General features: G+C 41.2%; 1 protein-coding gene across 13 annotated transcripts in view; it reads left to right on the top strand.

Moving 5' to 3' along the window:
• The window catches only part of camk2d1 (calcium/calmodulin-dependent protein kinase (CaM kinase) II delta 1), a 109107-nt gene that overhangs the window by 63984 nt on the left and 20979 nt on the right, over positions 1-24144 (top strand). For 7 of the 13 annotated variants that reach the window (XM_028474911.1, XM_028474917.1, XM_028474913.1 and 4 more), the window contains exons 5-11: positions 1831-1896; positions 5298-5370; positions 9907-10009; positions 13531-13614; positions 15207-15301; positions 16175-16297; positions 16390-16473. In XM_028474911.1, coding sequence (XP_028330712.1) covers positions 1831-1896; positions 5298-5370; positions 9907-10009; positions 13531-13614; positions 15207-15301; positions 16175-16297; positions 16390-16473 — 628 coding nt within the window. Of the gene's footprint in view, positions 1-1830; positions 1897-3234; positions 3308-5297; positions 5371-9906; positions 10010-13530; positions 13615-15206; positions 15302-16174; positions 16298-16389; positions 16474-24144 lie in introns of all 13 variants that reach the window. The other 6 variants (XM_028474919.1, XM_028474914.1, XM_028474916.1 and 3 more) reach the window with 1 other exon arrangement.

Raw genomic sequence — 24144 nt, 5'->3', positions numbered from 1 at the left:
GTGTTTATTTATTACGATCATTTTACTTTTCATAAGCATTTCTTTTTTTTCATCCAATCGACCACTTGCTGACCTCAGGCTCAGCAGCATTAACTATGTTTTTCATCTACTTTATGTTATTGAATAAAACAAGCTGTTTGAAGAGGTTTAGATTTATTTCCCCAGTGGCTTAAGTCTAAATATGTCCAAACAACTATGATTTTTTTGTAAGAGTTTTTGAAATTTTAGTGTGGAAACCCCTGCAGCCTTGGAGTATTTGAGTTTTACACAGGCTGCATTATAAATAATGTTTTGGCTCTCTGTAAGAGTGTCTCCCTGGCCTTTAAAGGTTATTGTTCAGTCATTTTAATGGCACCTAAACTAAAATCCATAATGCATAATCTGCTTGTTAGCATCAGTTAGTGGTACTGGAATGCACAAAATATTTTGTGGACACATCAGAATCATATATCCTTTTTTTTTTTTTTTGCATATGTCGACACCGTGATCCATTTTATGGCTGCATGGAGATAGATACGTTATGTTATATAGATTGCTAGATTATTGCCAATGTATGCAAAGCAAACAATGAAATTGGCAAAGCACATCTGCTGTATAGAAATACAGTATATGTATGTAAATACTAAATATATAGAAAAATAATATTGTGAAGTGATATAACGAAATTTGGGTCAATTCCCCCTCTCATCTGTTCTCACCCTGGGACCCACAATGCCACAGTCATTAAATTGGGGCCCCCTCTTTTTTTTTTTTTTTTTGTAAGAATTCAACCAGTCAAATTTTGTTTTTCAAAAATAGCTGTTGAAAACAAACATACAATATATTTTCTGTAGATGTAATTTTTCAAAATAAAAGACAAGTCCAACATGAGACATTAAGTATTTATTTATTTTTGACCAGCTGTCCGCAACCCACTTTTGGCTCCACCAGTTGAGAATCCTGTAGCCTGTATTCTGTAGCTTTCCCAGCATGCTTTGCAGTGAGATGGTGTCAACCCTGATATTAACAAAAAATAGAGGATAATCAGTTTTTGTCAGTCATTACAAATGACATTTTTTTTTTGTGTTGAAGTTTCATACTTGGATCGATCCAAAAGTAGCACAAGGACTAAGTTCCTGTCTGCGTTTCTTCATTAAAAATAACACATGCTTGATCAACATTACAATGTGTCTCATTGGCAGTAAACAGTAAATATTGAAGCTACTCATTAAAGCCTTTCTGTATCTAACAGATGGATTGTAGATATATATATATATATATATAGACAAGAGGGCATGCAGGAATTAATCTGCTGTGACAGACGAATACCCACTATTTGTGCATAAGATGGGGTTAAATTTAAAATTGCCACCTACATTTTTTGTAGTAAGATAGGGCTGAGAATTATTTTGAACTAAAATTATTAGGTTGAATCTACTCCTACAGATTGAGTGCAAATTGTTATCTTAATTTACTTGAGTTGATTCTATACATAGTTTTAAACCTTAGTTAGTGGAATATAATAATTGCACTGTAAGCACAATAAAGTAGGTTTGAAAAACTACAAGTGTGCTCTCTATGACGGAATACAGAAACTCCCTCCACCTCAGTAAACAGTCTTTACCGTGTTCCCAAATGTGCTAACGAATTTATAATATTTCAACAGTTATGAATGATTCATTATTCCGAACCATTATTCAGAAAGAGAGCTTTTTAAAAAATGTTTTCCAAAATTACATTTTCTTATCTCTAGCTACAGTTTAACAAGGAAAATAATTCATTGGGAAGCAACTGTCTGCTTTCTAAGAACTGTCGTGTTTCATAGTTGTGCTCTTGTCTTTTACCCTCTAGAGTTACTGGTGGTGAGCTGTTCGAGGACATAGTTGCCAGGGAGTACTACAGCGAAGCTGATGCCAGGTTGGTCTTTCCAGTGTATAGATCATGTGGTGGTGGAACAGTGTTTTTTAGGGTTCATGGAGTTCAGAATGTGATTCCTGTGGCATTAAAAGCATATTATAGTACATACAGTACATGGCAAAAATAATTTCCAAATGAATTTATGGTTAGCGTCTAATATTGGCACATTAAAATGCATGGCTGTACTTTGGCTTGTAATCATGTGGCCAATCACGTTAGTGCTTTTAATGCCTTGAATTTCCTTCTGATCCAGTGTTTTTGTGCCTTTTGTCCTGGAAGGTGGATGTTGTTTTACCCTATTCCTCTTGTTACGCAGCATTTGGTTCAGAATCCAATCTGGAAACAACCCTTGCAATTTTAGTCAAGTCTGTTAGCATTGCTGCTAACTCCCAATGCTAATTGTTTATCACAAGTTTCAATTTAAGTCTCGTCGGTTAGCATTGCTAATACCAAATGCTAATTGTTCATCACATGTTTCAATTTAAGTCTAGTCTGTTAGCATTGCTGCTAACTCCCAATGCTAATTGTTTATCACAAGTTTCAATTTAAGTCTAGTCGGTTAGCATTGCTAATACCAAATGCTAATTGTTTATCACATGTTTGAATTTCTTTAGTCTAGGCAGTTAGCAATGGTCACTTACAATGCTATATGTATGACAAGCATTTTTAATAACATTGTGTTTCTTCAGACTAGTGTCAGTTTGGGGGTGTGACTGTTGTCTGTTTGGCTAAACATTATATGTGTTGTATTCCACAGAGTCTGGTTTGCTTGTGGCGTCAGTGTCTCTTCATATACTGGGTGTTGCATGTGACTGGTTATTGGAAGCCATAGTTTGATTGGATTAGGCTATATGCTAATGCGATCAAACTGGCCCTAACCCTCACATTTAATTTGATTCTTTAAAAATAGGGCCATAATATTTAAAATAAAGTTTGTCTAAAATGCTATTGCAGAGTAACCTATGGAAACAGTTGACTCTAGTTTCTGCCTATTAAGGCGTTTATTGATTCTTTTGTAATACAAATAGGCCTAAGTCTTGCATGTCACATTTATATTTAATATTTCATATGCTATTTCTCTCATCATCAAATTGAGCTTGTTTTAGCATAGAAAGGGTTTTTGGCAATGTTGGTTATAAACATCCTTTATAAACAAACCATCCCTATGAGCTATCCGAGGTTCATGGTTATTCTCACACAGGAAATGGTATTAAATTGTCGTACTTGTCTTGTTTCATGTGTGCGCTGTGTTGTGTCTGCCTTTGTCTCCTGACGTTTTCCTGTTCTTCCTCTTCCTCTCCTTTTTGCTTCTGGCCCTGCTGTTTCTCTCCTCCACAGTCACTGCATACAGCAGATTCTAGAAAGTGTATATCACTGCCACATGAATGGCATAGTGCACAGGGACCTAAAGGTTAGTAAGACACGGCAGTGTGAACGAAAACACAGGCCCACCTGTGCTTAGTAGAGCTGACGAACCTTCAGAAGGAGCTGCGTGCTTCCTTCTCTCATGGTCTGAGGAGGTGGTAGGTTGTGTAGTTGGAACAGGGCTGGTAGAGATCAGCACAGCCTGCTTCTCCTGTGTGACTGGGCACAAAGTGCGTGTAGCATCTGTTCATCAAACAAGATGAGATCAGGAGACAAAGGGCAGCGTGGGAAAAATGCTGGTTTGCCTTTAATAAGAAGGTTGGCTGTGGACAAATCCCAAGATGTCATAGTGTAATGCACACATGTGTTGGAAAATTCTAGTTCTGTTTGCCTAAATTCTTTAGGCAAACAGGATTCCCCATCCCACAATGCAATGCACAGAACTTTTCAGACAATATGAACAAGCTTTAGGGGCCTCTACTCCGAAGCTGCATTTCCTATTATTGCGTTAACTTCCGTGATTTATTCGGTGTGTCCTGTACTACGACGCTGGCTAACTTCTTACTGGGCTAAATCACCATGATGACTTGGGCTGAACACCTAACCCGGTCATGAAGTGGATAAGATCTGAGCGAGTACAAAATGTCCGCCTCCTGACCAATCAGTTCACTTGGCAAATGACCTGCTCATTGTTAGAAAATCCTTTGTTGGTGCAGATCTGACAGCTGCGCTTAGGAAAGAAAGAGTATTAATGAGTAAATGCAATCCTTTCTTTTATCTATACCTATCTTTTAGGGAAGGTGATATGTACGGATCATTCATTCTTTCATTTATACTGTACATACGCGTGGCTATAGTGATGCAGACGGTCTCAACAGGAACACTTCAGTGAAACAATGCACACTCTAGCCAGTGTGTGTGTGATAAATTGAGTAGGACTACGTGAATAGAAACACGTCTGTGATGTAAAACTGATCAGAGCTCTGTCCATTTATAATCCCATGGATTAATATTGTATACTCACTAATTTAAGCATTAACAGTGTTGGCAGCTTCCTGCCTGTGTTCCTTTCTTCCCACTTTTTCTGCAGCAACAGTGTGGTTTTTGGTCTGAATTATGGATTTTAATTCTTCATTGTTTTAAAGAATTATTCCTCAATTGTGAGCGTGTTCATATCCCGCTTTGTAGGACAGCTGCTCTCTGACGGGGAATGTTTGGTTCGATGAATAAATCCAGGATATACTTCATTATCCAGCTTCGTAGTACAGGCCCTAGAGCAGCAATTCCAGCTTTTTACATCTTTATTTAATCTTATAATCTTGGATGAGGCCGACACTATGTCTTTATGTTATCATCAGTCCTCAAACAGATATATAAAGTGTGAACCTTTAATGTTCTATAAAAATGAAATTTTTTTTTATGTGGTCTCAATAGATTTTTGATTTGATCATAAACGATACAAATCCTGATAAATTGAAGCCTTTAATGTGAAGATTTCAAGGCAAGAACTAGAGAAACCCAACCCTAGCAACTAAAAAAACAAGAAGCTAGTAAGACCTGTTGTCTGCATTCTTTGTGTGGTCTGATGGCATCATTGCTGGATTAAATCAAAGAAATAGTTTGAGTTTTAATGGCATGTGTTGCCGCTTGTTGCAGCACTGGACAGTGAGCGCTTGAATGCTAATGAGAACTCACGTCTTCCTTCCCACACTGAGCCTCTCTTCCCTGTCTAAGTCTTCCACCTCCAGCTGGTCACTATCTAACACCTCTTAGTTTTGAGACTCAGGCGGAGAACTGGCCACAAAAGTGCTGAATCACCAAAATAATGCTGTGTCTTTGGCATCAATAATTGCGAGATCACAAATGAGTAATCTTTGCACCATGGCTCCCCAGTGGCTTGTTTGTGGGATTTTTGGGAGCTTCCACATCCACACTGATGCAGCCAGCAGCTCCCTGAGTGTCAAAGCAAGCTTGCAGCCATAAGTTAGCCAGTAGTAGCTTGTCACTAACCCATGCCTCCTGGTGTTTGCATGCAGTCATTGCATTCAACAGATCCTAGAGGCTGTGCTTCACTGCCACCAGATGGGCGTGGTCCACCGCGACCTCAAGGTAAGTACATGCTCAGGTAATCTCAACCCATACCAACTGTCAGACTCTTCTCTTTCCTCACTATTCAATCCCAGAGTTTTCTCTTTGTTTTGTTTCATCTTTTTGTTTTCTTTGGATCCACTGAGGTTAAATTACCTCCTCTTGGCTTTTTTATTGTTGCTTTTTTAATAAAAACTTTGCTCCACCTCAAGAAGCAAGCACCACTGTAAAGTGTGGATGTGCCTTAAAATAGAGCTTCCAGCCCTGCAGCAGCTACGCTGGGTAAATGGGACTTATTAAAACCAGTGTGAGTGGAGAACCACAAGACTCTGGTTGGAAGGCTTTTTATGTACTTCACTCTGGTGATAAAGCAGGCAATCTACACCGAATTACACAAGAAACCAGGTTAATGTCAGTTGAATTAACAGTTGCTCAATAAAAGCAAATTAATACAATTTGTTAATCTTAGCCAAGGACGAAATCTATTCACTGGCCTTTATTTATCAGTTTGTCTGTCTGTTAGCAAGCAGGATTTTGTCAAAAATACTGGATTTTGACACAATTTAAACCAATGATTGACTTTACACCGTCAAGATTCTATTACATTCTGGAGAGGATCTGGATCAATATACTAATTCTAGATCAGTTTAAAAAACTGAAAGATCCTCTCATCATTGGTGAAACTTCATAAATGTATACCTCAATTTTATTATTTATCAATTTTCATGAAATTTGACGCAGTTTTGTTGGGTGGGTTTCTTATTTACCACAACGAGGTTCATCCAGATCGGATACAGTTTGTGCGTTTCATTGCACTTTTTTGAAAAAATGGGTGTGCCTTTTTGTACCTACTGCATTGTTATTAATTTGTTCCAACCCTTTAAAGTGTGAATGATCATGGTACATCATCAGTATCACTGATCCAACATCTGGCAGTTATCTGGATTTCTCTGAGCGCTCTTGTTATTTATAAAAACTGAAAATAAATGAGTTTACAGCTTTAGGTTGGAACTTCGCTTAAAAGGCCTATTTGAAATCAATAAATTTTACTGTAACAAAGACGAAGAACATCCTGAGATAGGACTGCCTCGTCAATCCCTAATCCAAAACAAATTAAGTCTGTTTAAAACTGATGTTTGGAAACAGTTCACACATACATGCACATCTGGAACTATTGTTGGAAACCATGACAACACTTTACTTTTTTTACCTTTTTTTGTACATAAAGGCTGAGATTACACTGTCATGACATAATAATGTCATAAGCATGAATAAGGTGTCATGAAGGCTGTCATTAAGTGTCGTTACCCTAACCATTCGTACCCCGAACCCCACTAGATCCCTCCACTTAACCTAAAAAATGCTAACATAGCTCCAAAGTTGTCATAACTTAGCGAAAGGTGTCATAATTTAGCAAAAAACCCTTAATGACACATAATGACAGCCTTCATGACACCTTATTCATGGTATTGACAGATAATGACAGTGTAATGTCAGCCTTATCTATAAAACACTTTTTAAATGAAAATATTGATGATTTTATTATTATTTATTTATTTATTTTAATTGAGTTTTTGTTCCTCGGGGGTCAACTTTGGGTCATTCACGCTCCAAACAGGTGGAAACTGCCTTTAGTGTTACATCAATGATAACATTGTGACCTTTTTACCTCAGCGCAGCTTTGCTTCCAAATTGTGCATTTGCCAATCAAATGACCCAGGTGTGTCTGAAGTCAGGCTTAGCAGCAGTCCCCTCGCTCTTTGCATTTGTCAGTGGTTTGCGCTCTAAGCTCTGATTGGCTGTTGCCTGGCAGCAGCCAGAGCTCGCTGCAGAAACACAAAGGCAAGCAAATACAATCAAAACAAATAAACAGATGCACGGAGACACACACACACACACACACTGAACAGACACAGACACACACACACACACACCACACACACACACACAGAACAAACACACACACACACACACACACACCCAAAAAACACACACACACACACACACACACACACGGAGGGAGGGAGATAGATAAAGTGATAGCTGTGTATATATCATTTCCTGTTTATATGAATGTTCACTGCACAAAAATTGATTAAGTTCTTGCTCCAGGACACATGATCATTTGTTACTTTCTAAAATGGTCTGAGCAATTTCTTATTTTTTGTGCAAGTGCATCATTTATTTCAGTGTTTTTGACTAAAAAATAGGAAATGCATAAAATCACATTAGAGCCAAAAGTTGAATTGTTTGAACGTTTTGTATGGTCCAGATATGATCCTGAATAAACAAAAACAAACATAAAAACAAGCCGATCAAAGCGTACAAACTGCCCTTCAACATGTGAGAATCAATCCTTGCTCTGCCGTCCTGTCCTGTATTTCTCAGGTGAACTTTTTTTATTCCTCCGACTTGTACTGGGCTTCGTGCACGGCTGTGCATGGGCTGTGCATGGGCTGCATCTGCAGCTTTTACAATGACTGCATGAAGCTGAACAATGGTTGCATTAAACCAAAACCTTTTCTTTAACAACTTTGACATTTCCCTCCCCTCGATATCGTTTGGCTGCAGCATGCGTCCTAATTCCTCCATGCTTTACTGGCTGTTCTGAATGCCCCATAATGTAAACTAAAACGTAAAGTTTGCATCCCAGTAGAACTTTGCACAGAAACAGTGGCTGTTTGAGGTGTAAGTGAAAAAAGGTGAGACACACACTTGGTCAAGGTGAGCGGTGGAGCTGAACGTTTACTTTCCTACATATTTTGGATACACAGCCCTGTTCTGAGCAGATCTTTGGATAAGTAACCACTACACAGCTTTTGTTTCAATGTGTTCACTGGTAATACTAGTAGCTATTAGTTGCTTCTTTTGACCGGCCTAATGTGCAAACATCACAAGAGGAAACGTATCGCTGTCGCAAAAAGGAATGTTTTATTTTTGTGTGGGCTATAACACAATGTTTCACATTTTTTTTCATGTTGCAAGATACGACTTTGAAACTTTTACCCTTTTTCTGCAACTACACCAAACTCGCCATATTTTAATCCATTTTAATCATTTTTTCTTGCCATATTTTTGCTTCTTTGAATGCATTTTTGCTACATTACTCCCATTTCTGCCACTTCTCTCATTAAATTCCAATGCCTTTTCTGCACATTTTTTCCACTTTCAAGACATTTTTGGTGCTTATAAACCCTTTCCACCACTTTTTACACCTAATGTGTTGACCTATTATTGTCACTTTTAACCTCTTTCCTATAATTAATGCTTATTTTTGCCAATTTAACCACATTCATGATTTGTCATGCCTACTATTTGCCAGTTTAAACTAATTGTTCCTACTTTTTATATTACATTATCCCATCCTCCCTCCTCCCATTTCTGCCACTTTTAAGCCAATATTGACACTTTGAATCCTTTTACCCTCTTTTTCTGTTTGTTTTGGCCACTCTAATTTGCAACTTTTAACCAATTTCTGTTGTTTTTAAAATGCTGTTTCACCATTCTTGGTCACTTTTAACCCATTTTATTTCTGATTAAAACAAGGATTTACATCATTAAGATGACTATGTACTATGCACAAATTAAAATAGACTTCCTGGATATTAGTCAGATAAGTAAATAAATGTGGTTATCACAGATTCATAGAACAGTGGACCATCATTTTGCTGACTTTATGGATGGACCTTAAAAAGCTCTCCCCTTTATTCCCCCTTATAGATGGACTTGTTTCCACTATGACTGTTCTTCAATGTTCATGTCTGCGTTCAACCGTTGACAAGTACAGTGGCGGGTGCCCCACTTTGTGAGATTGGACTGCTAATGTTGCAATACTAGGACTAGGTAGTCAAACATGACTGTTTTTGCTAAATGATCATAGAAGTATTGCTGTTTGACTAAATCAGCAGCACAGAATCTTATTTTGTTTGTGATGCTGGAGTTCCTTAAATGTAACATTTTTCTAGCTTTGCATTATCAAACCCTGATTGTCATTCTTAATGCTATGTAATTTTTTCCCCCTCTCTTTTGCTGATAAATTGGCCAATTTCTAAACGGGTTGACGTGGGAGATGAAGAAAGCTCTATTTAAGTGCTTTATAAGGTTCCCACTGCAACTATTTCAACCTCTTTAGACTCAATAAATGGCGAGTGGGTGATCCCCACTGGTTGTTAAAATGACATTTCTTGTTGGCTCTGACATAAAAGCTAGCTACTTTGAAGCATTATTTACCTTCTCTAAGGCTTTTCCAAAGGTATGCTCGAGTTTTTCCTGAATTCTTGGCATGAGTCACCATCTGGCTCTGTCGCTCAGTCTTTCCCCATTCACACTGGTTCACACAGTCCATTAAAGTGCTGTGTGGAGGCTTTGTCCTTGGGCTGGTCGGCCATGCTCCCCACCTACTGAACCAGAGTGTAGGCCTGTAGAACTATATCAGTCAGAGAATCTGTTCACTAGTCCTCACCTCTGGCATTCACTGCTAATGGAATTGATGTCTTAGTCTTCCAGCTCCTTTACTGTGGGATGCTAAGTGTTTCATCTTTGTCTTTTTATTTCAAGCCAGAGAATTTGCTCCTGGCCAGCAAGTTGAAGGGAGCTGCAGTGAAATTGGCAGATTTTGGTCTGGCCATAGAAGTGCAGGGGGACCAGCAGGCGTGGTTTGGTGAGTGTACTCCGTTTTTATTTGTTAGACATAAAACATCAATGCCTGATACAGGCAGGGTTTTATAAAGATCTCCTATATATATTTATTTTCTATTGTTTATTATATAGTTAATGACAGAAGTACAAAAAGTACAAATATAAATGATTTTACAAATTGGCTAATACATCTGTTCTTACACACCAAGAAACATACCTGTCAAGTTTTGGATTTGAAAATAAGGGAAATTTTCAGGGGCCCACTACCAGCCGTCCCACCACTCCAACCAAGCTCCAGTATCCCTTATATTTTAAGGCAAGTGTACAAGAAATCTAAAATAACCACTTGTCAATTCAATGATATGATTAGAATCTGATAGGTCAACCTTTATTAAAATTGAAATGCTGTGAACATTCCTACTAGGGCTGGGCGATATGGACCAAAACTCATATTTCAATATTTTTTGTCAAAACTGTGATACACGATATAAATCTCGATTTTATTTTCTTTTAATTTTTCATGCTCACTCGTGGTTCTCTGGTATTCACTAATGACTTATTAGACACATTTGTTGCAGACTTTACGTCCTTTAACACTTTTTGAAAGCTGTGATTTTGTGGCGCTTGTGACTGGCTGATTTTTCATGGTGACTTACATCGTTCCTTCCAGAACGCTAAAATATCAGTTACAAATCTTACAGAACGTGTAACTGTGTCCCATCCTGCTTATTTTTAGGAAGGTAAACTCTCTGTCACATTTTACAACATATTCACACAAGTTCTTTGTTTTTTTGCCGGAACGTCTTCATTCATCATCTCTCTTCTGAGTTGTTTCCGGGTTTGTTGCCGCTGTCGGCACTAATCTCGCGAGAACTGTCACCCAAGCCATTTAAGGTGGCAGTTCTTGCGAGGCTAGTGACGGCGTTCAGTTTAATAAGGCATCTTTTAATTATTATTACATTAAAATACGGGATATTTACGGGAAAATACTAATACGGGACGATAGCGGGAAAGGGTTAAAATACGGGAGTTTCCTGGGCAAAACGGGATACTTGACAGGTATGCCAAGAAATTGTACTTTTAAACATTTGTAGTGTTGTATGAAATTGTTCCTAAAAGTTGACACATTGGTAAGCCATTTTGACCAATTTTCCTCAAATATGTCAAAATGATTTATTAGTGTAAATGTGATACACTCATTTATAATTGGTATAGCTTTCTTGAGTCGTTTTCTAGTCAAGGTCTATCAGAAAATATGAAAGTAATTTGCTTAAGTTAATTCCTAAACTAACGTCATTATGTGAGGATGCTGGTTCAAACGGGCATGCAGAATCCCTCTCAAACTCTGGCTTTATATTCCTAGTAATAATTTACTTTGACAATTGCATAATGGATGCTTCTTCTCAACCAAGCCACAAGAGGCGGGGTCCAGGGCAAAGAAGATTAAAGGATTTCTAACCACTGGGGGGACACGCGCATGCGTGCAGCTTTTTCTGGGCGCTCCACTACGCCTTCCCTGTCCCTTGGAAAGGAGGGAAGACGGACAGACGGCCAACGAGGCCTCCATGGAGCGTCTGTATGTAGAAACTTTCTGGTGATAGATAGATGAGTCAGCCTTGGATAGCTGACTTTGGGAGCCAAAAGAAGATAGGCAATGTGATTTCGATTTAGGCTAGGTCCATTTCAATAGCCTTGTGCCCCAGGTCTCTCTGGATTAATCTAATAAAGATGGTTTTAACTTGCAGGCTCGGCACCCAACTTCTCCAATTTAGTTTCAATTCTGCGTATACAATCCAAAAGCAGTTCGCTTTTAAGATCGTTCATCTTGAGTCTGAGTGTTGAGAGCCGTGCTCCATCCTTCAGAAATGACTGCCAGCCTTCCCAAAACAGTTGCCTACGTAATACGGACTTTGTGATAGGTCAGAAAGCTGAGAGCTCCAATTAGCAACATGCCTGTTACCATAATTCCAATCCTGTAAATGTCTTCCATGAAAAGTATCGACAGACACACAACTCGCCACTTGTTCAAGGGTCCAGTGCATATCCAGCCGCAAACGTCCCGCTTGGACACGTGGGCTCACCACTGCCCGATCTTTTTGTCGAAAAAATTTGATGGATTCTATTGAGAGACCAACTGATCAATTCCATAATTCCAGTTTTGGATGAGATGCAAAGAGAGGCTCCTGTTAGATTTACAAGACCAGACAAAATAAAAGCAGATATGGGTGGGAAAAGAGAGAGCAAAGAAAAATGTGACGCCTCGTCGAGTGGCAGAATGATGTTCCTGACTCAGACAATACCTATGACCGCCTGCAATCAGCTTGCTAAGGTTTGCTACACATTAATGTAACCAGGCTGCTATTTCCCTGATTTTCCCTTTTCCTAATCACAGATAACAAACATCAGGTTTTCTCATTTTTTATAAAATTATCCTATAAGATACTCCAATAAAACTGAGGTTTGTTAAGAGTGTATTTGTTCAGATTATTGGCTCTAAAACCGGTCCGGGCGATAATTGTTCATCTTTAATCTTTAATTCAATATTGGCTCAATATTAGGTTCAGCAGCAACATGTCGAAATATCTCAAACAAGGTTGACCTCTATGGTATTGGATTCCCCCCCCCCCCCCTGACTTTACTGAGTAGCAGCTCCAAATAAGGTGGTGTTCCAAACCACTTTTTCAGGTAGGAGGCTGAAAAAATCCAGAGTTCCGAGTTGCTTGGAATGCAGCATTAGATCACGTTTTTAGGTCTCGTTTGATCACGCAATACTTCTGGCTTGGTAAAGATCTTTGGTGTGACAGAATAGTTGTGTGTGTTTGCTATGTTGAGAGTTTAATGAATTACATTTACGCTACCTTAAAATGGCTTAAATGTTCCCTTTGCCTCAGTACAGTAAACTTTCTTTGATCCATAGCTGCTTTTTGAAATGTAAATACTTCAAGAATAACTAGTTAATAGCAGGCTAAACCTTTGGTAGTAATCCCACTTTTTTTATTCTAGCAAATCATTCAATAAATCAGGAAATGTATGTACAGAAGATCAGTTGATATATTTGCTTTGTGTTTGAAAGACTTTGATATACATAACCACAGAGGCAATCATTTATATTTATGATTATTTATTTAGAAATTAAGGGAAACCCAAACTGAGTTTCACAGCTCTGAAAAATTGCACCACTGCTCTAGGCTCTAATCCAAAGTTTGAGCTGGTTTGATAGCAGACCCATTTTTTTTATCTGCTCCCTGTAGATGAGAGAAATAATGAGTCTATTCCCCCAGTTGCTTTATCCATTGGTGCTCCCACATTACTACAAGTCCCAGTCTTGCCCTCAGGCTGTTCTGGTTGGCTGAGGTCGTTTGAAACTAGGCTGTGTTTTACAAGCAAACTCCATTCCATCACACAAATGTTTGTCTTGTTAACCTCAGCTCGTAGCCTGACTTTATCAGAACACAGCTTTGTAACTGCAGTGAACTTATATACTGTAGTAGACGTATATTAACAGTATGGGAACAGTGGACTAACTTGTTCTTTGTTTTACAGGTTTTGCTGGGACACCCGGGTACCTGTCCCCTGAGGTGCTGAGGAAAGATCCCTATGGAAAGCCAGTGGACATGTGGGCCTGTGGTAATGCCCTCTGCTGACTCTAATGACCCACACCGCTTATTTGCTTAAATATGGATGTATCAAACAAAGCTACTCCTTGTAGAGCAGCAACCTTGCACTATAAAACTGATTTATTGCTGGTGACTTTATACTTGTTCCCCTTAGTGCTTTTATCACATCAGTAATAAAATAAGTCATTAGAAGCTAATTGGGATTTAAAACGCATCATTAGTCTGAGAACTAGAGTACGGTTGTTGTCGTAAGAAGCTTTTAATTGGTTAACTATCTGTCCCATTTACAGCCCTATTTACCAAATGCTGTGTTAATGATCTATTTAGAGGCATTAACAAAACGCTGCCACCGCAGTTATTCATCAGCTGGAAAGCAATGATTAATAAATTTAATATATTGAGTAATAAGTTAGTTTGTTATAAAACTGGAAACCTTTTATCACTGGGACATAAAAGCTCCTGGGCTGTGCTATTAGAAAGAATAGCTTCAAAGTGATGGAATAATATATAAGAAATCATATCTGCTGTTACTGTAGATAGATAAGTGGATGGCCAGATAAATGGATGGATGGATACTAAACATACTGTATACTAGACGGATACAAGTTGGATACCAGACAGATACTAGATTCTAGACATACTAGATGGATACTGGACGGATACTAGATGGAGGCTAGACATATACTAGATGGAGGCTAGACATATACTAGATGGAGGCTAGACATATACTAGATGGACGCTCGACATATACTAGATGGACGCGAGACAGATACTAGCTGGACCCTAGATGGATACTGGACGCATACTTGACGGATACTAGATGGACACTAGACAGATACTATGGATACTGGATGGATACTAGACAGATGCTAGATGGATACTAGACAGATGCTAGATGGATACTAGACAGATACTATGGATACTGGATGGATACTAGACAGATGCTAGATGGATACTAGACAGATGCTAGATGGATACTAGACAGATACTGGACGAATACTAGATGGACACTGGACAGAGACTAGGTACTAGACGGACACTAGATACTGATACATTCCAAGCCACCAGTCCCACTTAACTTAGGTGCATTAAAACTCACACTAATGTATTTGTGTGCTGGTGCATGCACTCTCAAATGACTCAAGCCCTAAGGATAACACAGGGGTCAGGCCTCCTGAATTAATCATCCTCATTACATGCACTTGTGATGGGCCAGACCACCTGGGCCGGAGATGTCAGGCACACTTACTCACTCTGTTAAACACACATTTGCCTACCAACGCACCTGTGTTGACACATGAAGCCCCATGTCAATATTACAGAAACGATGCTGACATAAGTGCTCAGAGCTTCATCGCCATCGCAAATACTAAAGACACTCATAACACAGCTTCATTTAAACTTTTGTCATCGTACAAAAATGCTCATCTTTGCAGTCAGGCAACACAACAGATTTTTTTTTCTTTGTACATCAAGTCGATGTTTGCTAAAATTAAGTCAATGTTCTAAAACAATATACATTTAACTTTGATATGGTGTATTGTTGATTCTGTCGACTTCTTGCGTTTATTCAACCATCTAAAAAGTGTGTGTTGTGTGTAGGTGTAATTCTCTACATCCTCCTGGTGGGTTATCCTCCATTCTGGGACGAGGACCAGCACAGACTGTACCAACAGATCAAAGCTGGTGCATATGATGTGAGTTCAACACATTGACATGTTATTAACTTCCTGGGTTATTTATGCAACTTCTTGAGTGATGCATAGAAAAAATACATTTATAAAAGGAAGTGTCTATTAGAGATTTTTTCAATACTTTTTGATCCCAAAGGGATATATTTTGGGGTTTAAAGAGTTTTAAAAAATTACACAAAATGAAAGAAAAATACACAGACAACAACATACACAAAATATTCCAAAAATCCACATACAAATACACAAGACACCACAAAAGCATTAAAAATGTCAACAAAATACACTGAGTGACAACACAAATACATAAAAAAGGACAATAAAATACACAGATTGACAGCAAAAATACACGAGGACATAAAAAATAATCAAAATGTCAACAAAATACACCAAATGATAACAGCAAATCTGAAAAATACATAGAAAGGACAACAAAATACACAAAAAGATTCCAAAAACACACAAAATAATTTTATAAGATCAAGGGGAAAAAGATGAATAACAGTTTCCATTTATCAACTAAGATCTTGAGAAAGAAAGCCATTTTGTGAACAGTAGCCAGAATAAATTAAAAAAAAAAACCTAATTACTGAATTCAGACTAAAATTATGTATATTGTATATTATCAGGAGCTACGCTAAGACTATATTAAAAGTTGTGCAGTACAATGAGACAACACTTTTCTACTTCTTATTTTTGAATGAAGTGAAAGAGATATTCTCTAATTGCACTATTGGAGACGCTCTGAGCCACTCTTCCTCACAGTAGTTTGAGATACACAACAACAACAACAACAACAAGCAGAACCCTGAGTTAATTGCAGGATAGAATTATTGTGAATCCTTGTTTGAGGGTTTCATAGTGTCACCTGTCCAACAGTTCCCTTCTCCAGAATGGGACACAGTCACCCCAGAGGCCAAAGACCTGATCAACAAGATGCTGACCATCAACCCAGCAAAGAGAGTGACTGCCACAGATGCTCTCAAGCACCCCTGGATCTGCGTATGTGTCCAAATAATAAAACACTGGAGCAGGCACTCATATTTGTCTTTTTCCTGTGTAAAAATAACTCTTCTGTATGTTTGTGCTTGCAGCAACGCTCCACTGTGGCATCCATGATGCACAGGCAGGAAACTGTGGAGTGCCTCAAGAAATTCAATGCCAGGAGGAAACTCAAGGTGAGTGATGATAGTGACCATTAAGGCTTCCTTAAATTATTCAAATCACACAGCCTTTCCACTCCAACTACAGTATATAGTATAAACCAGTTATTCTCAAACTTTTTTGGCTCAAGTACCCCCTTTTTCCTACTTTTTAATCCAAGTACCCCCCTTATGTCTGACTACAACATGTTGCTGAGAATACTATGAAACAACATATAGAGCATAATGATGGAATGAATGAGTGATAAAACGAAGAGTTACGAATGTAACTATGGTTCTATGAATCCCGAATGACCGCCAGAGGCGGTGCTTTAAGCACTGAATATTCCCCTTCGCGCATGCGCAGTGCGAGTATGTATACCAACTATGTCACCCGTGACCCCTGGATGACCCGGAGGAAGTTTATATCTTCAGGTATCACTCCAGGGTACTTTCCTACAGAATCTTCTCGCGAGCACACGAGGGTTCTGAGTGACAAAGAGCTCTGGCGGTCATTCGAGATTGATAGAACCATAGTTACATTCGGAACTCTTCGTTCTATTTCATCCCTGCTGACCGCCAGAGGCGGTGCTTTAAGCACTGAATGACTTATACCAGAAAAGTCACGAAGAATCCTGCTTACCACCCTTCAGTGAGTAGGATCAGAGGACTCTGGCCAAAAGACAACAGCCAATGGATGGGGTGCGGCTACATTCACCCTGTAGAATCTGACGATGCCCATGAGGCCGCAGCACAGATGTCCTACAGGGGCACTCCCCTCAGGGCAGCCCATGACATAGCAACACTCCTGGTAGAGTGGTACCGCACACCAGATGGGATGAGACCCGATATGCATGGGTAATCACATCAACAATCCAGTTGGACAGGCGCTGCTTGGAGACAGCACCACCCCTGTTAGGGCCACCATAACAGAGAAAGAGCTGATCAGCCCCCCGAAAACCTACATTGGCTTTAATGCACTGTAGGCTTCCAGGGCATGCACTGGGCACAACAGGCCTGACTGGACCTCTGGCTCCACGGAAGAAGGGTTGAACCGTGACAGCCGAATGGGCTGTTTGAGGTGAGCGTGGGACAGCACTTTAGGCCACAGAATGACTCCCGAGCTGTCCGAATTCCACCTCAGACATGTGTCGTTGATTGACAGGGCGTGCAGCTCACTGACACACTTTGCGGAGGAAATGGCCAGAAGGAACGCAGTCTTATGAGTAACCCACTTCAGCGCTGCTTGTGCCAAGGGCTCAAACGGTGGAAGGCGCAATGCCTCCAGCACCAGGGGAAGATTTCATATTGGAGTCCTCGTGGCTCTCGGAGGATGCAAGCTCCTCTCAAGAAAAGGGACACCAGCTTGTAGTAACCAATCGTGCCATTGTCGACTATTACATGTCGGCAAGATATTGCTGCGACATAGACTCTCAACGTTGAATGAGAAAGCCCTTTGTCCAGAAGGGACTGGAGGAAGTCCAGGATAGTTGGCACAGGGCAGTGCACAGGGTCCACCTCCCGCATTGTACACCAGTCGGAAAACAGTTTCCATCTGTTCTCATACTGGAGGCGAGTAGACGGCGCTCTTGCATTCATTATAGTATATCTAACTGGGTTGGCACAGACGCTCAGGAGCGTCTCGGGCCCCCAGTGGCCAAACGCACAGTTGAAGGAGTTGCGGATTGGAGTGCAAATCCGCCCGGCTATTTGGGACAGGAGATCCCTCCTGTTGGGAAGCCACAGGTGCGCCGTGACAGAGGCTGTGCAGCAGTGGGAACCAGTTCCTTCCTGGCCAAAAGGGAGCTACAAGCAGGATCCTGTGGCCCTCCTGAAGGACCCTGTGGAGTACCAGCTGAATCAGAGGAAACGGAGGGAAGGCATACAAGAGGCCATCCGGCCAAGGATGAGCCAATGCGTCCTGGCCGAGAGGACTGGTTGTCTCAGCCAAGGAGAACCACAGAAGGCAGTGGGTCGACTGCTCTGAAGCGAAGAGGTCCACCTCTGCCCTGCCGAATATGCTTCATATCATGTTTTTTACCTCCGGGTGGAGGTGCCACTCCCCTGATGGAGGTTTCTGACGGGAGAGGAAGTCCGCCAAGTATTTCTGCTCTCCCGGTATATGCATTGCTTGTATACTGATCAAGCGGGGGGCTGCCCGCAGACTTGGTACTGCCCTGATGGTTTATGTGATACACTGTAGATGTGTTGTCTGACCGCACAAGGACATGCTTGTCCCTCAGATGTGGCAAGAAGTGCTTGAGAGCTAGGTGAACCGCACGCAGATCCAACACATTGATGTGTGCACCTTGGTCTTCCACAGGCCAACACCCCTGGACCGTCCTGCTCTGCCACACCGCACCCCATCCTGAGGGGCATGCGTCTGTGGTAACGGTCTCCCTGCGAGATGGAACGGAGCCTATAGGGATGCTTCTGAGCAAGTAAGCCTTGTCCCTCCACGGAGCCAAGGCGCAAAGACTGCTGTGAGACCTTAAGCTTCCTGCTCCTGTGCTGCTTGGCATCCAAGGGAAAGCTGTTCAGCCACCTCTGCAGCGGGCGCAGTGACAGCAAGCCTAGAGGAACTACTCCCGAGACTGACGTTAGCTTGCCCAAAACATGGAGGAAAGAGACATCGGTCAGCCAGCAGCCCTCCCTGAATAAGGCGAGCTGGCAAAAAATACCGTCCACACGGTGGGGGGAGGGTTTCGCTGTCATAGTTACACTGTTCAGTAAAACCCCAATGAAAATTGTGACCCGGGATGGCACCAGGCAACTTTTTTCCACATTCACCTTGAGTCCAAGTCGAGCCACATGGGACATGGCTCTGTGTCTTGTGACGCCTGGACACGGGATGGAGCACAGATCAGCCCGTCGTCCAGGTATGGGAGAACCTTCAAACTCCAAGACTGTAGAGGTGCTAGGGCCACAGACACACACCTTGTGAAGACCCTTGGGGGGAGAGAGAGGCCAAAGGGCAGCACCCTGAACTGCCAGCGGCGGCCGCGGTATGCAAAGCGCAGAAACTGCCCGTGTTGCTGAGCAATTGGAATGTAAAAGTACGCTTCCTTGAGGTCTATTGATGTGAACCAGTCCCCATGAGCCACCGTTCTGAGGACATCTGCTGTGGTCAGCATGTGAAAAGGTATGACCTTCAGAAATTTGTTCAACCCTCTGAGGTCCAGGATTGGGTGGAATCCGCCTGTCTTTTTTGCCACTAAAAAGTATGTTGAGTAGAACCCTCTCTGACCTGACCGGGGGTCTACAGACTCGATGGCGCCCTTGGCCAGGAGGGTGGACAGATCCTGGTCTCATGCGAGAGCCTTTGCCGGGTCTCTGATGGATGTCATTCTGACCCGGCCGGACATGGGGGGCCGGCGGCGGAATTGAAGTTTGTACCCGTAGGTTAGGGTTGCAACCACCCACGGGTCTGAAGCATGAGTAGCCCACTGTTGGAGCTGCTGATGCGAAAAATATCCGACCGTGCATTCTCCTGGCTGCCTCCATTAAGTTCTACTGAGACAGCCAAACCTGACGACAAGCTTGGACAAGGATGGACATTATTCACCCAAGCTCTCTAGACATAAGCCCAAAAGCCTCCAATGAGGCATCACAGAAGGTAACCGCATCAGCATGCACACCGCCTTCCAGCAGTGAGGCTGAGAGGGCCAACATGAGGTGTGATAGGGTGTTTCTCATGCGACAAGCACTTGCTCCGGCATCATAAGCCCTCGTGAGAAGGTCATTGGTTATTTGACACTGGGATCGAGGACCTAGCATCCCTTCAAAGTGCATCATCTGGGGACACAATAAGAGAAGCGATGGCACGCTCAATGGGCGTAGCGCGCTTGGAGTTGTCTTGCCCCTGAACTCTGATCCGAGGAGTGGGAGCCCTGCTCAGACACCTGGGGTCCGACATCCAAATTCTCCCCATAATCACAGAAATGGCTAGCCGAAGCATCCAAAGAGTGTTTACTCCTCGGGTAGCAGGGGAGAGAGTGCCGCATCAGCCACCAGGGGAATAACCGGCTGGCTGTCGGCCAGCAGGGATCTCATCTGAGCCTATTCAGCAGACAGCTGCTCGACTTTACATGATAACCCACTATGGTCAGACTTTGTTCTCTTCCTGGAAGGGGCAGCTGCCATAGCCTCTGCCGGCCTCTTGGAGCGTGTCTGACGGGTCGGAGGTGGCTGGCCTGGGGGGAGGTCGACTACGCCAACCTGGCAACCCTGGCTGCCCGAGGCAAGTGGCTGCAATTCATGCAGGGATTGCCTGACAGCACCTCCCGCAGGTGCTCAGGACCAAGGCATGCGGGGCATAGATCGTGGCCATCCTCTGGCTGTAAAGAAACCCCACAGGATGTGCAGATATGAGAGCCATCTATCGTAGCTGCACTGAGAAGTCACTGATTTCAACACAGGTATTCTATCTCAACAAAGGGAGGGGGTGCGTACGCCACCTGTCCGGTATCACCGTGCACTCCTCGGCTCAGCCTGAGCGCGGACGCCGTAGATTGGGCGAGTATAGGGACGCCTCTACTGTGCAGGCAGCGCGCACGCTGCCTGCACAGTAGAGGCCCAAATATACTTAAAAAAAAAAGATCGTACTGTGGTCCTCACCCGTACTGGGCTCTTTAACAGAAGATGAAACTAGCTCAGCCAGTGAAGCTAATGTAAACAAATCCATGCTAGGCTCCGGCGTGCGCACACGACCCACCAGCAAACAAATAAAGTCGGCTAACTTAAATTTCGGGAGTAGGCAGCTCAAACGCAGCCATCACCGATAATCTTTTTCATTCTTATTTTGTAAAGACAACCGTTGATCTGCCAAATAAGCGGCTACTTACCTTGTCAGCATGTGTCGTCGGGGCCAAACACAAACCATATGCTGGGGGGAGGCGGCACTAATGCGGCCTGTGCCAACAGAGGTTGCTAATGGGTAACGCTACCACTTCCCAAACACTCACCGTCGCAGCTCCTGGAGGGCGAATGCATGCTGCTCCGACCTACCACGGTCACAAAGCTGCTAGCGACGGCAGCTTGTATGCACAGTATTCCAGCAACTGCGCGCGAGAAGAAAAAAAGGAAAGTACCCTGGAGTGATACCTGAAGATATTGTTGGTATATGTGTTTTCAGTTCATGTTCTAATGAAGATCATTTCTATCTTCATTTAGTGTGTTTTGTGTGTATTTTGTTGTTGTTTAGTTTTTTTATTATTCATTAGATTTTTCTCTTATTTTGTGTGTTTTTGTGTGTTGTTGGTATTATTAGAATTATGATTATTTTGGTGTCATTTGGTTGTTTTTTTTAGTCTTTGTATCTTTTTTGTATGTTTTATGTCATTTTTGTATATTTTGTAGAGATCTTGTGAATTTTTCTCTCACTAGTTTTTGGTGTAATTTTGTTGTTTGTCTTTTTTTTTTTAATTATTCAGTAAATGATTTCTCTTATTTTGTGAGTTGCTGGTAATATTCAGTGTCATTATCATTTTTAAGAAAAAAACCCCCATATTTTTAATGATTATATTTATTAATGTTCTCTCTCTCTCTCTCTCTCTCTCTCTCTCTCTCTCTCCCCTGCTCTCTCTCTCTCTCTCTCTCTCTCTCTCCTCTCTCCTCTCTCTCTCTCTCTCTCCCTCTCTCTCTCTCTCTCTCTCTCTCTCTCCTCTCTCTCTCTCTCTCTCCCCCCCAAGTACCACAGTAGTGCCATTGCATTCCCCCATTTGAGAGATACTGGTATAAACTGTATACACTCTCACTAATAAGAGGTGCCATAACTTTGTAATAAACATGTTTCTTTGACTGGTTTTATGGTTGGAATGTAGTTTATATTTATGTATTTCTGTTTACTATACTCACAGCTCAATGCTTCATTATCTGGTTCAAGAGAGTTACTAAGTTCAACAGTATTGTTGACCCAATAATTGAAAACTGACATGTGCTGTTGTTTGAGACTTTTTCAAAATAAAAATGGCTCTTTTTCAATTATTGAAGTTAAACTAGTTTGCCTATTTAGCACCACTTCACTTTAGTGAAGGACATTCAATGGGAGATGATATTAAAAGTAGGTTAACATGTTAATTCAATGGAAACATATGTAATGGTCCTAAAAAGATTGTATTGGTTAATGTCGTAAATTAACTGTTGGACAATAGTCGATACAAAGCAAATATGAACATCTCTTTATTTAAGCACTGGGATTAAAGTACATCTCACAAAGGAGCAAATATTTCAACCATGTGCTCAAAAAGGACATGAAAATCATTTGTTCCTAATTACCCCTTTTCACCAAATTTAAAGCAAATCGACAATTTCAAAGTTAATGCAATAATATTCAAGAAATTATGCCATGTCCCAAATAAATCTGATGGTAACTTTCTGACCGTCTGTGCAGCAGCTGTTTCACATTCCTTCTAAACCCATCATTTTATGGTGACTTTTCATTTTAGAGAAGGAACTTAATAATTTTATATTTATATTTTACTCCGCTTAGCCCATATGGCTGCTGGCTTAGTAGGATTAAAGATTAATAGGCTACTTTATTTAATCAATTTATTGGGTCAACTGTGACAAGAGGTGAAATAAGGTTTTTGTTAGACTACAACTATCTAAGATACAGTATGTTGACAAGTTCTGGTTATGAAATAGGTGTCCAACATCTCAGCCAGTCGGTGCATTGTGGGATGGGGTTGAAGGTGAAAACTACCCTGTTACGGTTTTCTACTATGACTGATACTGGAGATATACTAAATATTGATGATGTTAAGCACTGGACAGTGCAGCAGTTAGTAGAAACTTGTAAAGAACAAGGGTTGACAGTTAATGGAAAGTGAGGTGATTAACTTGTTGCATTTTGGTATCCAGCCTTAAACAAAAAGGGTCTGATTGTTCCTTCAAAGCAAGAGCAGATGTCAGCTGCTGAAAATATACCCAACATCCTGCTGGTTTTAGACAGCCTGAAATTTCCTGATCACCATTGGGATCTTCTTGAAGGATGGGTGAGGGGAAAGTGACTGAGCCTGCTTGTTCCTCCTGTGAACATATATATATATATATATAATACCAAAGAGTTTTTAACTGAAGGAAATGTACGGACACGGAAACCAAAGCGTTAGTTTGATGTTGGCCGTGCAGACATTTGGCTGAAAATTCTCCATAGCTTCTCCAATATTTTTGAACAAATAGCTTTAATATTCCAACCACTTGGGTGAAAATGTTACAGTTTTTAGCTGAATATCTCAAAATCAGTATCAAACTAGCTTCACTGTGTTAGCAAATGGAGCTATTAAACAGTTGTGAAGTTGGAGTTATCTATAGTTACTGTATCTATAGTAAAATATCCATCTGTAGCAGACTGCTGACCAGGTAAGGGTTGGTTGTAACCTTCCACCCACTGTGGGGTGGATTAACTAAAGGTTTCCGGGTATTAAAATGCATGCAAACGTCACTCCACATGCTAATAAGGGGTACAAACCCCAGGGAATCAGGACTGCACCTGTTAAGCGCGTCACAATGATCCCACAATCTATTTAGCGGTTTTCCCTCTGATGAATATATAATGTATGCGTATCAATTTGGTTGAGCAAAAAACTGGGAGGGGTAAATGCAAATAAATTAATGCAGTGGATGCAGTGCAATTCATCAAATCTGGAATTGTTTGCGGTGACTGTTTCTGCGCCGGAAAATAGTATGACTCACAGGAAGGTTCAA

The sequence above is a fragment of the Gouania willdenowi genome, chromosome 18, assembly GCF_900634775.1.
Source record: "Gouania willdenowi chromosome 18, fGouWil2.1, whole genome shotgun sequence".
Taxonomy (NCBI): Eukaryota; Metazoa; Chordata; class Actinopteri; order Blenniiformes; family Gobiesocidae; genus Gouania; species Gouania willdenowi.
Note: the sequence above shows the minus strand (reverse complement) of the source record. Positions and strands in the feature narration are given on the sequence as shown.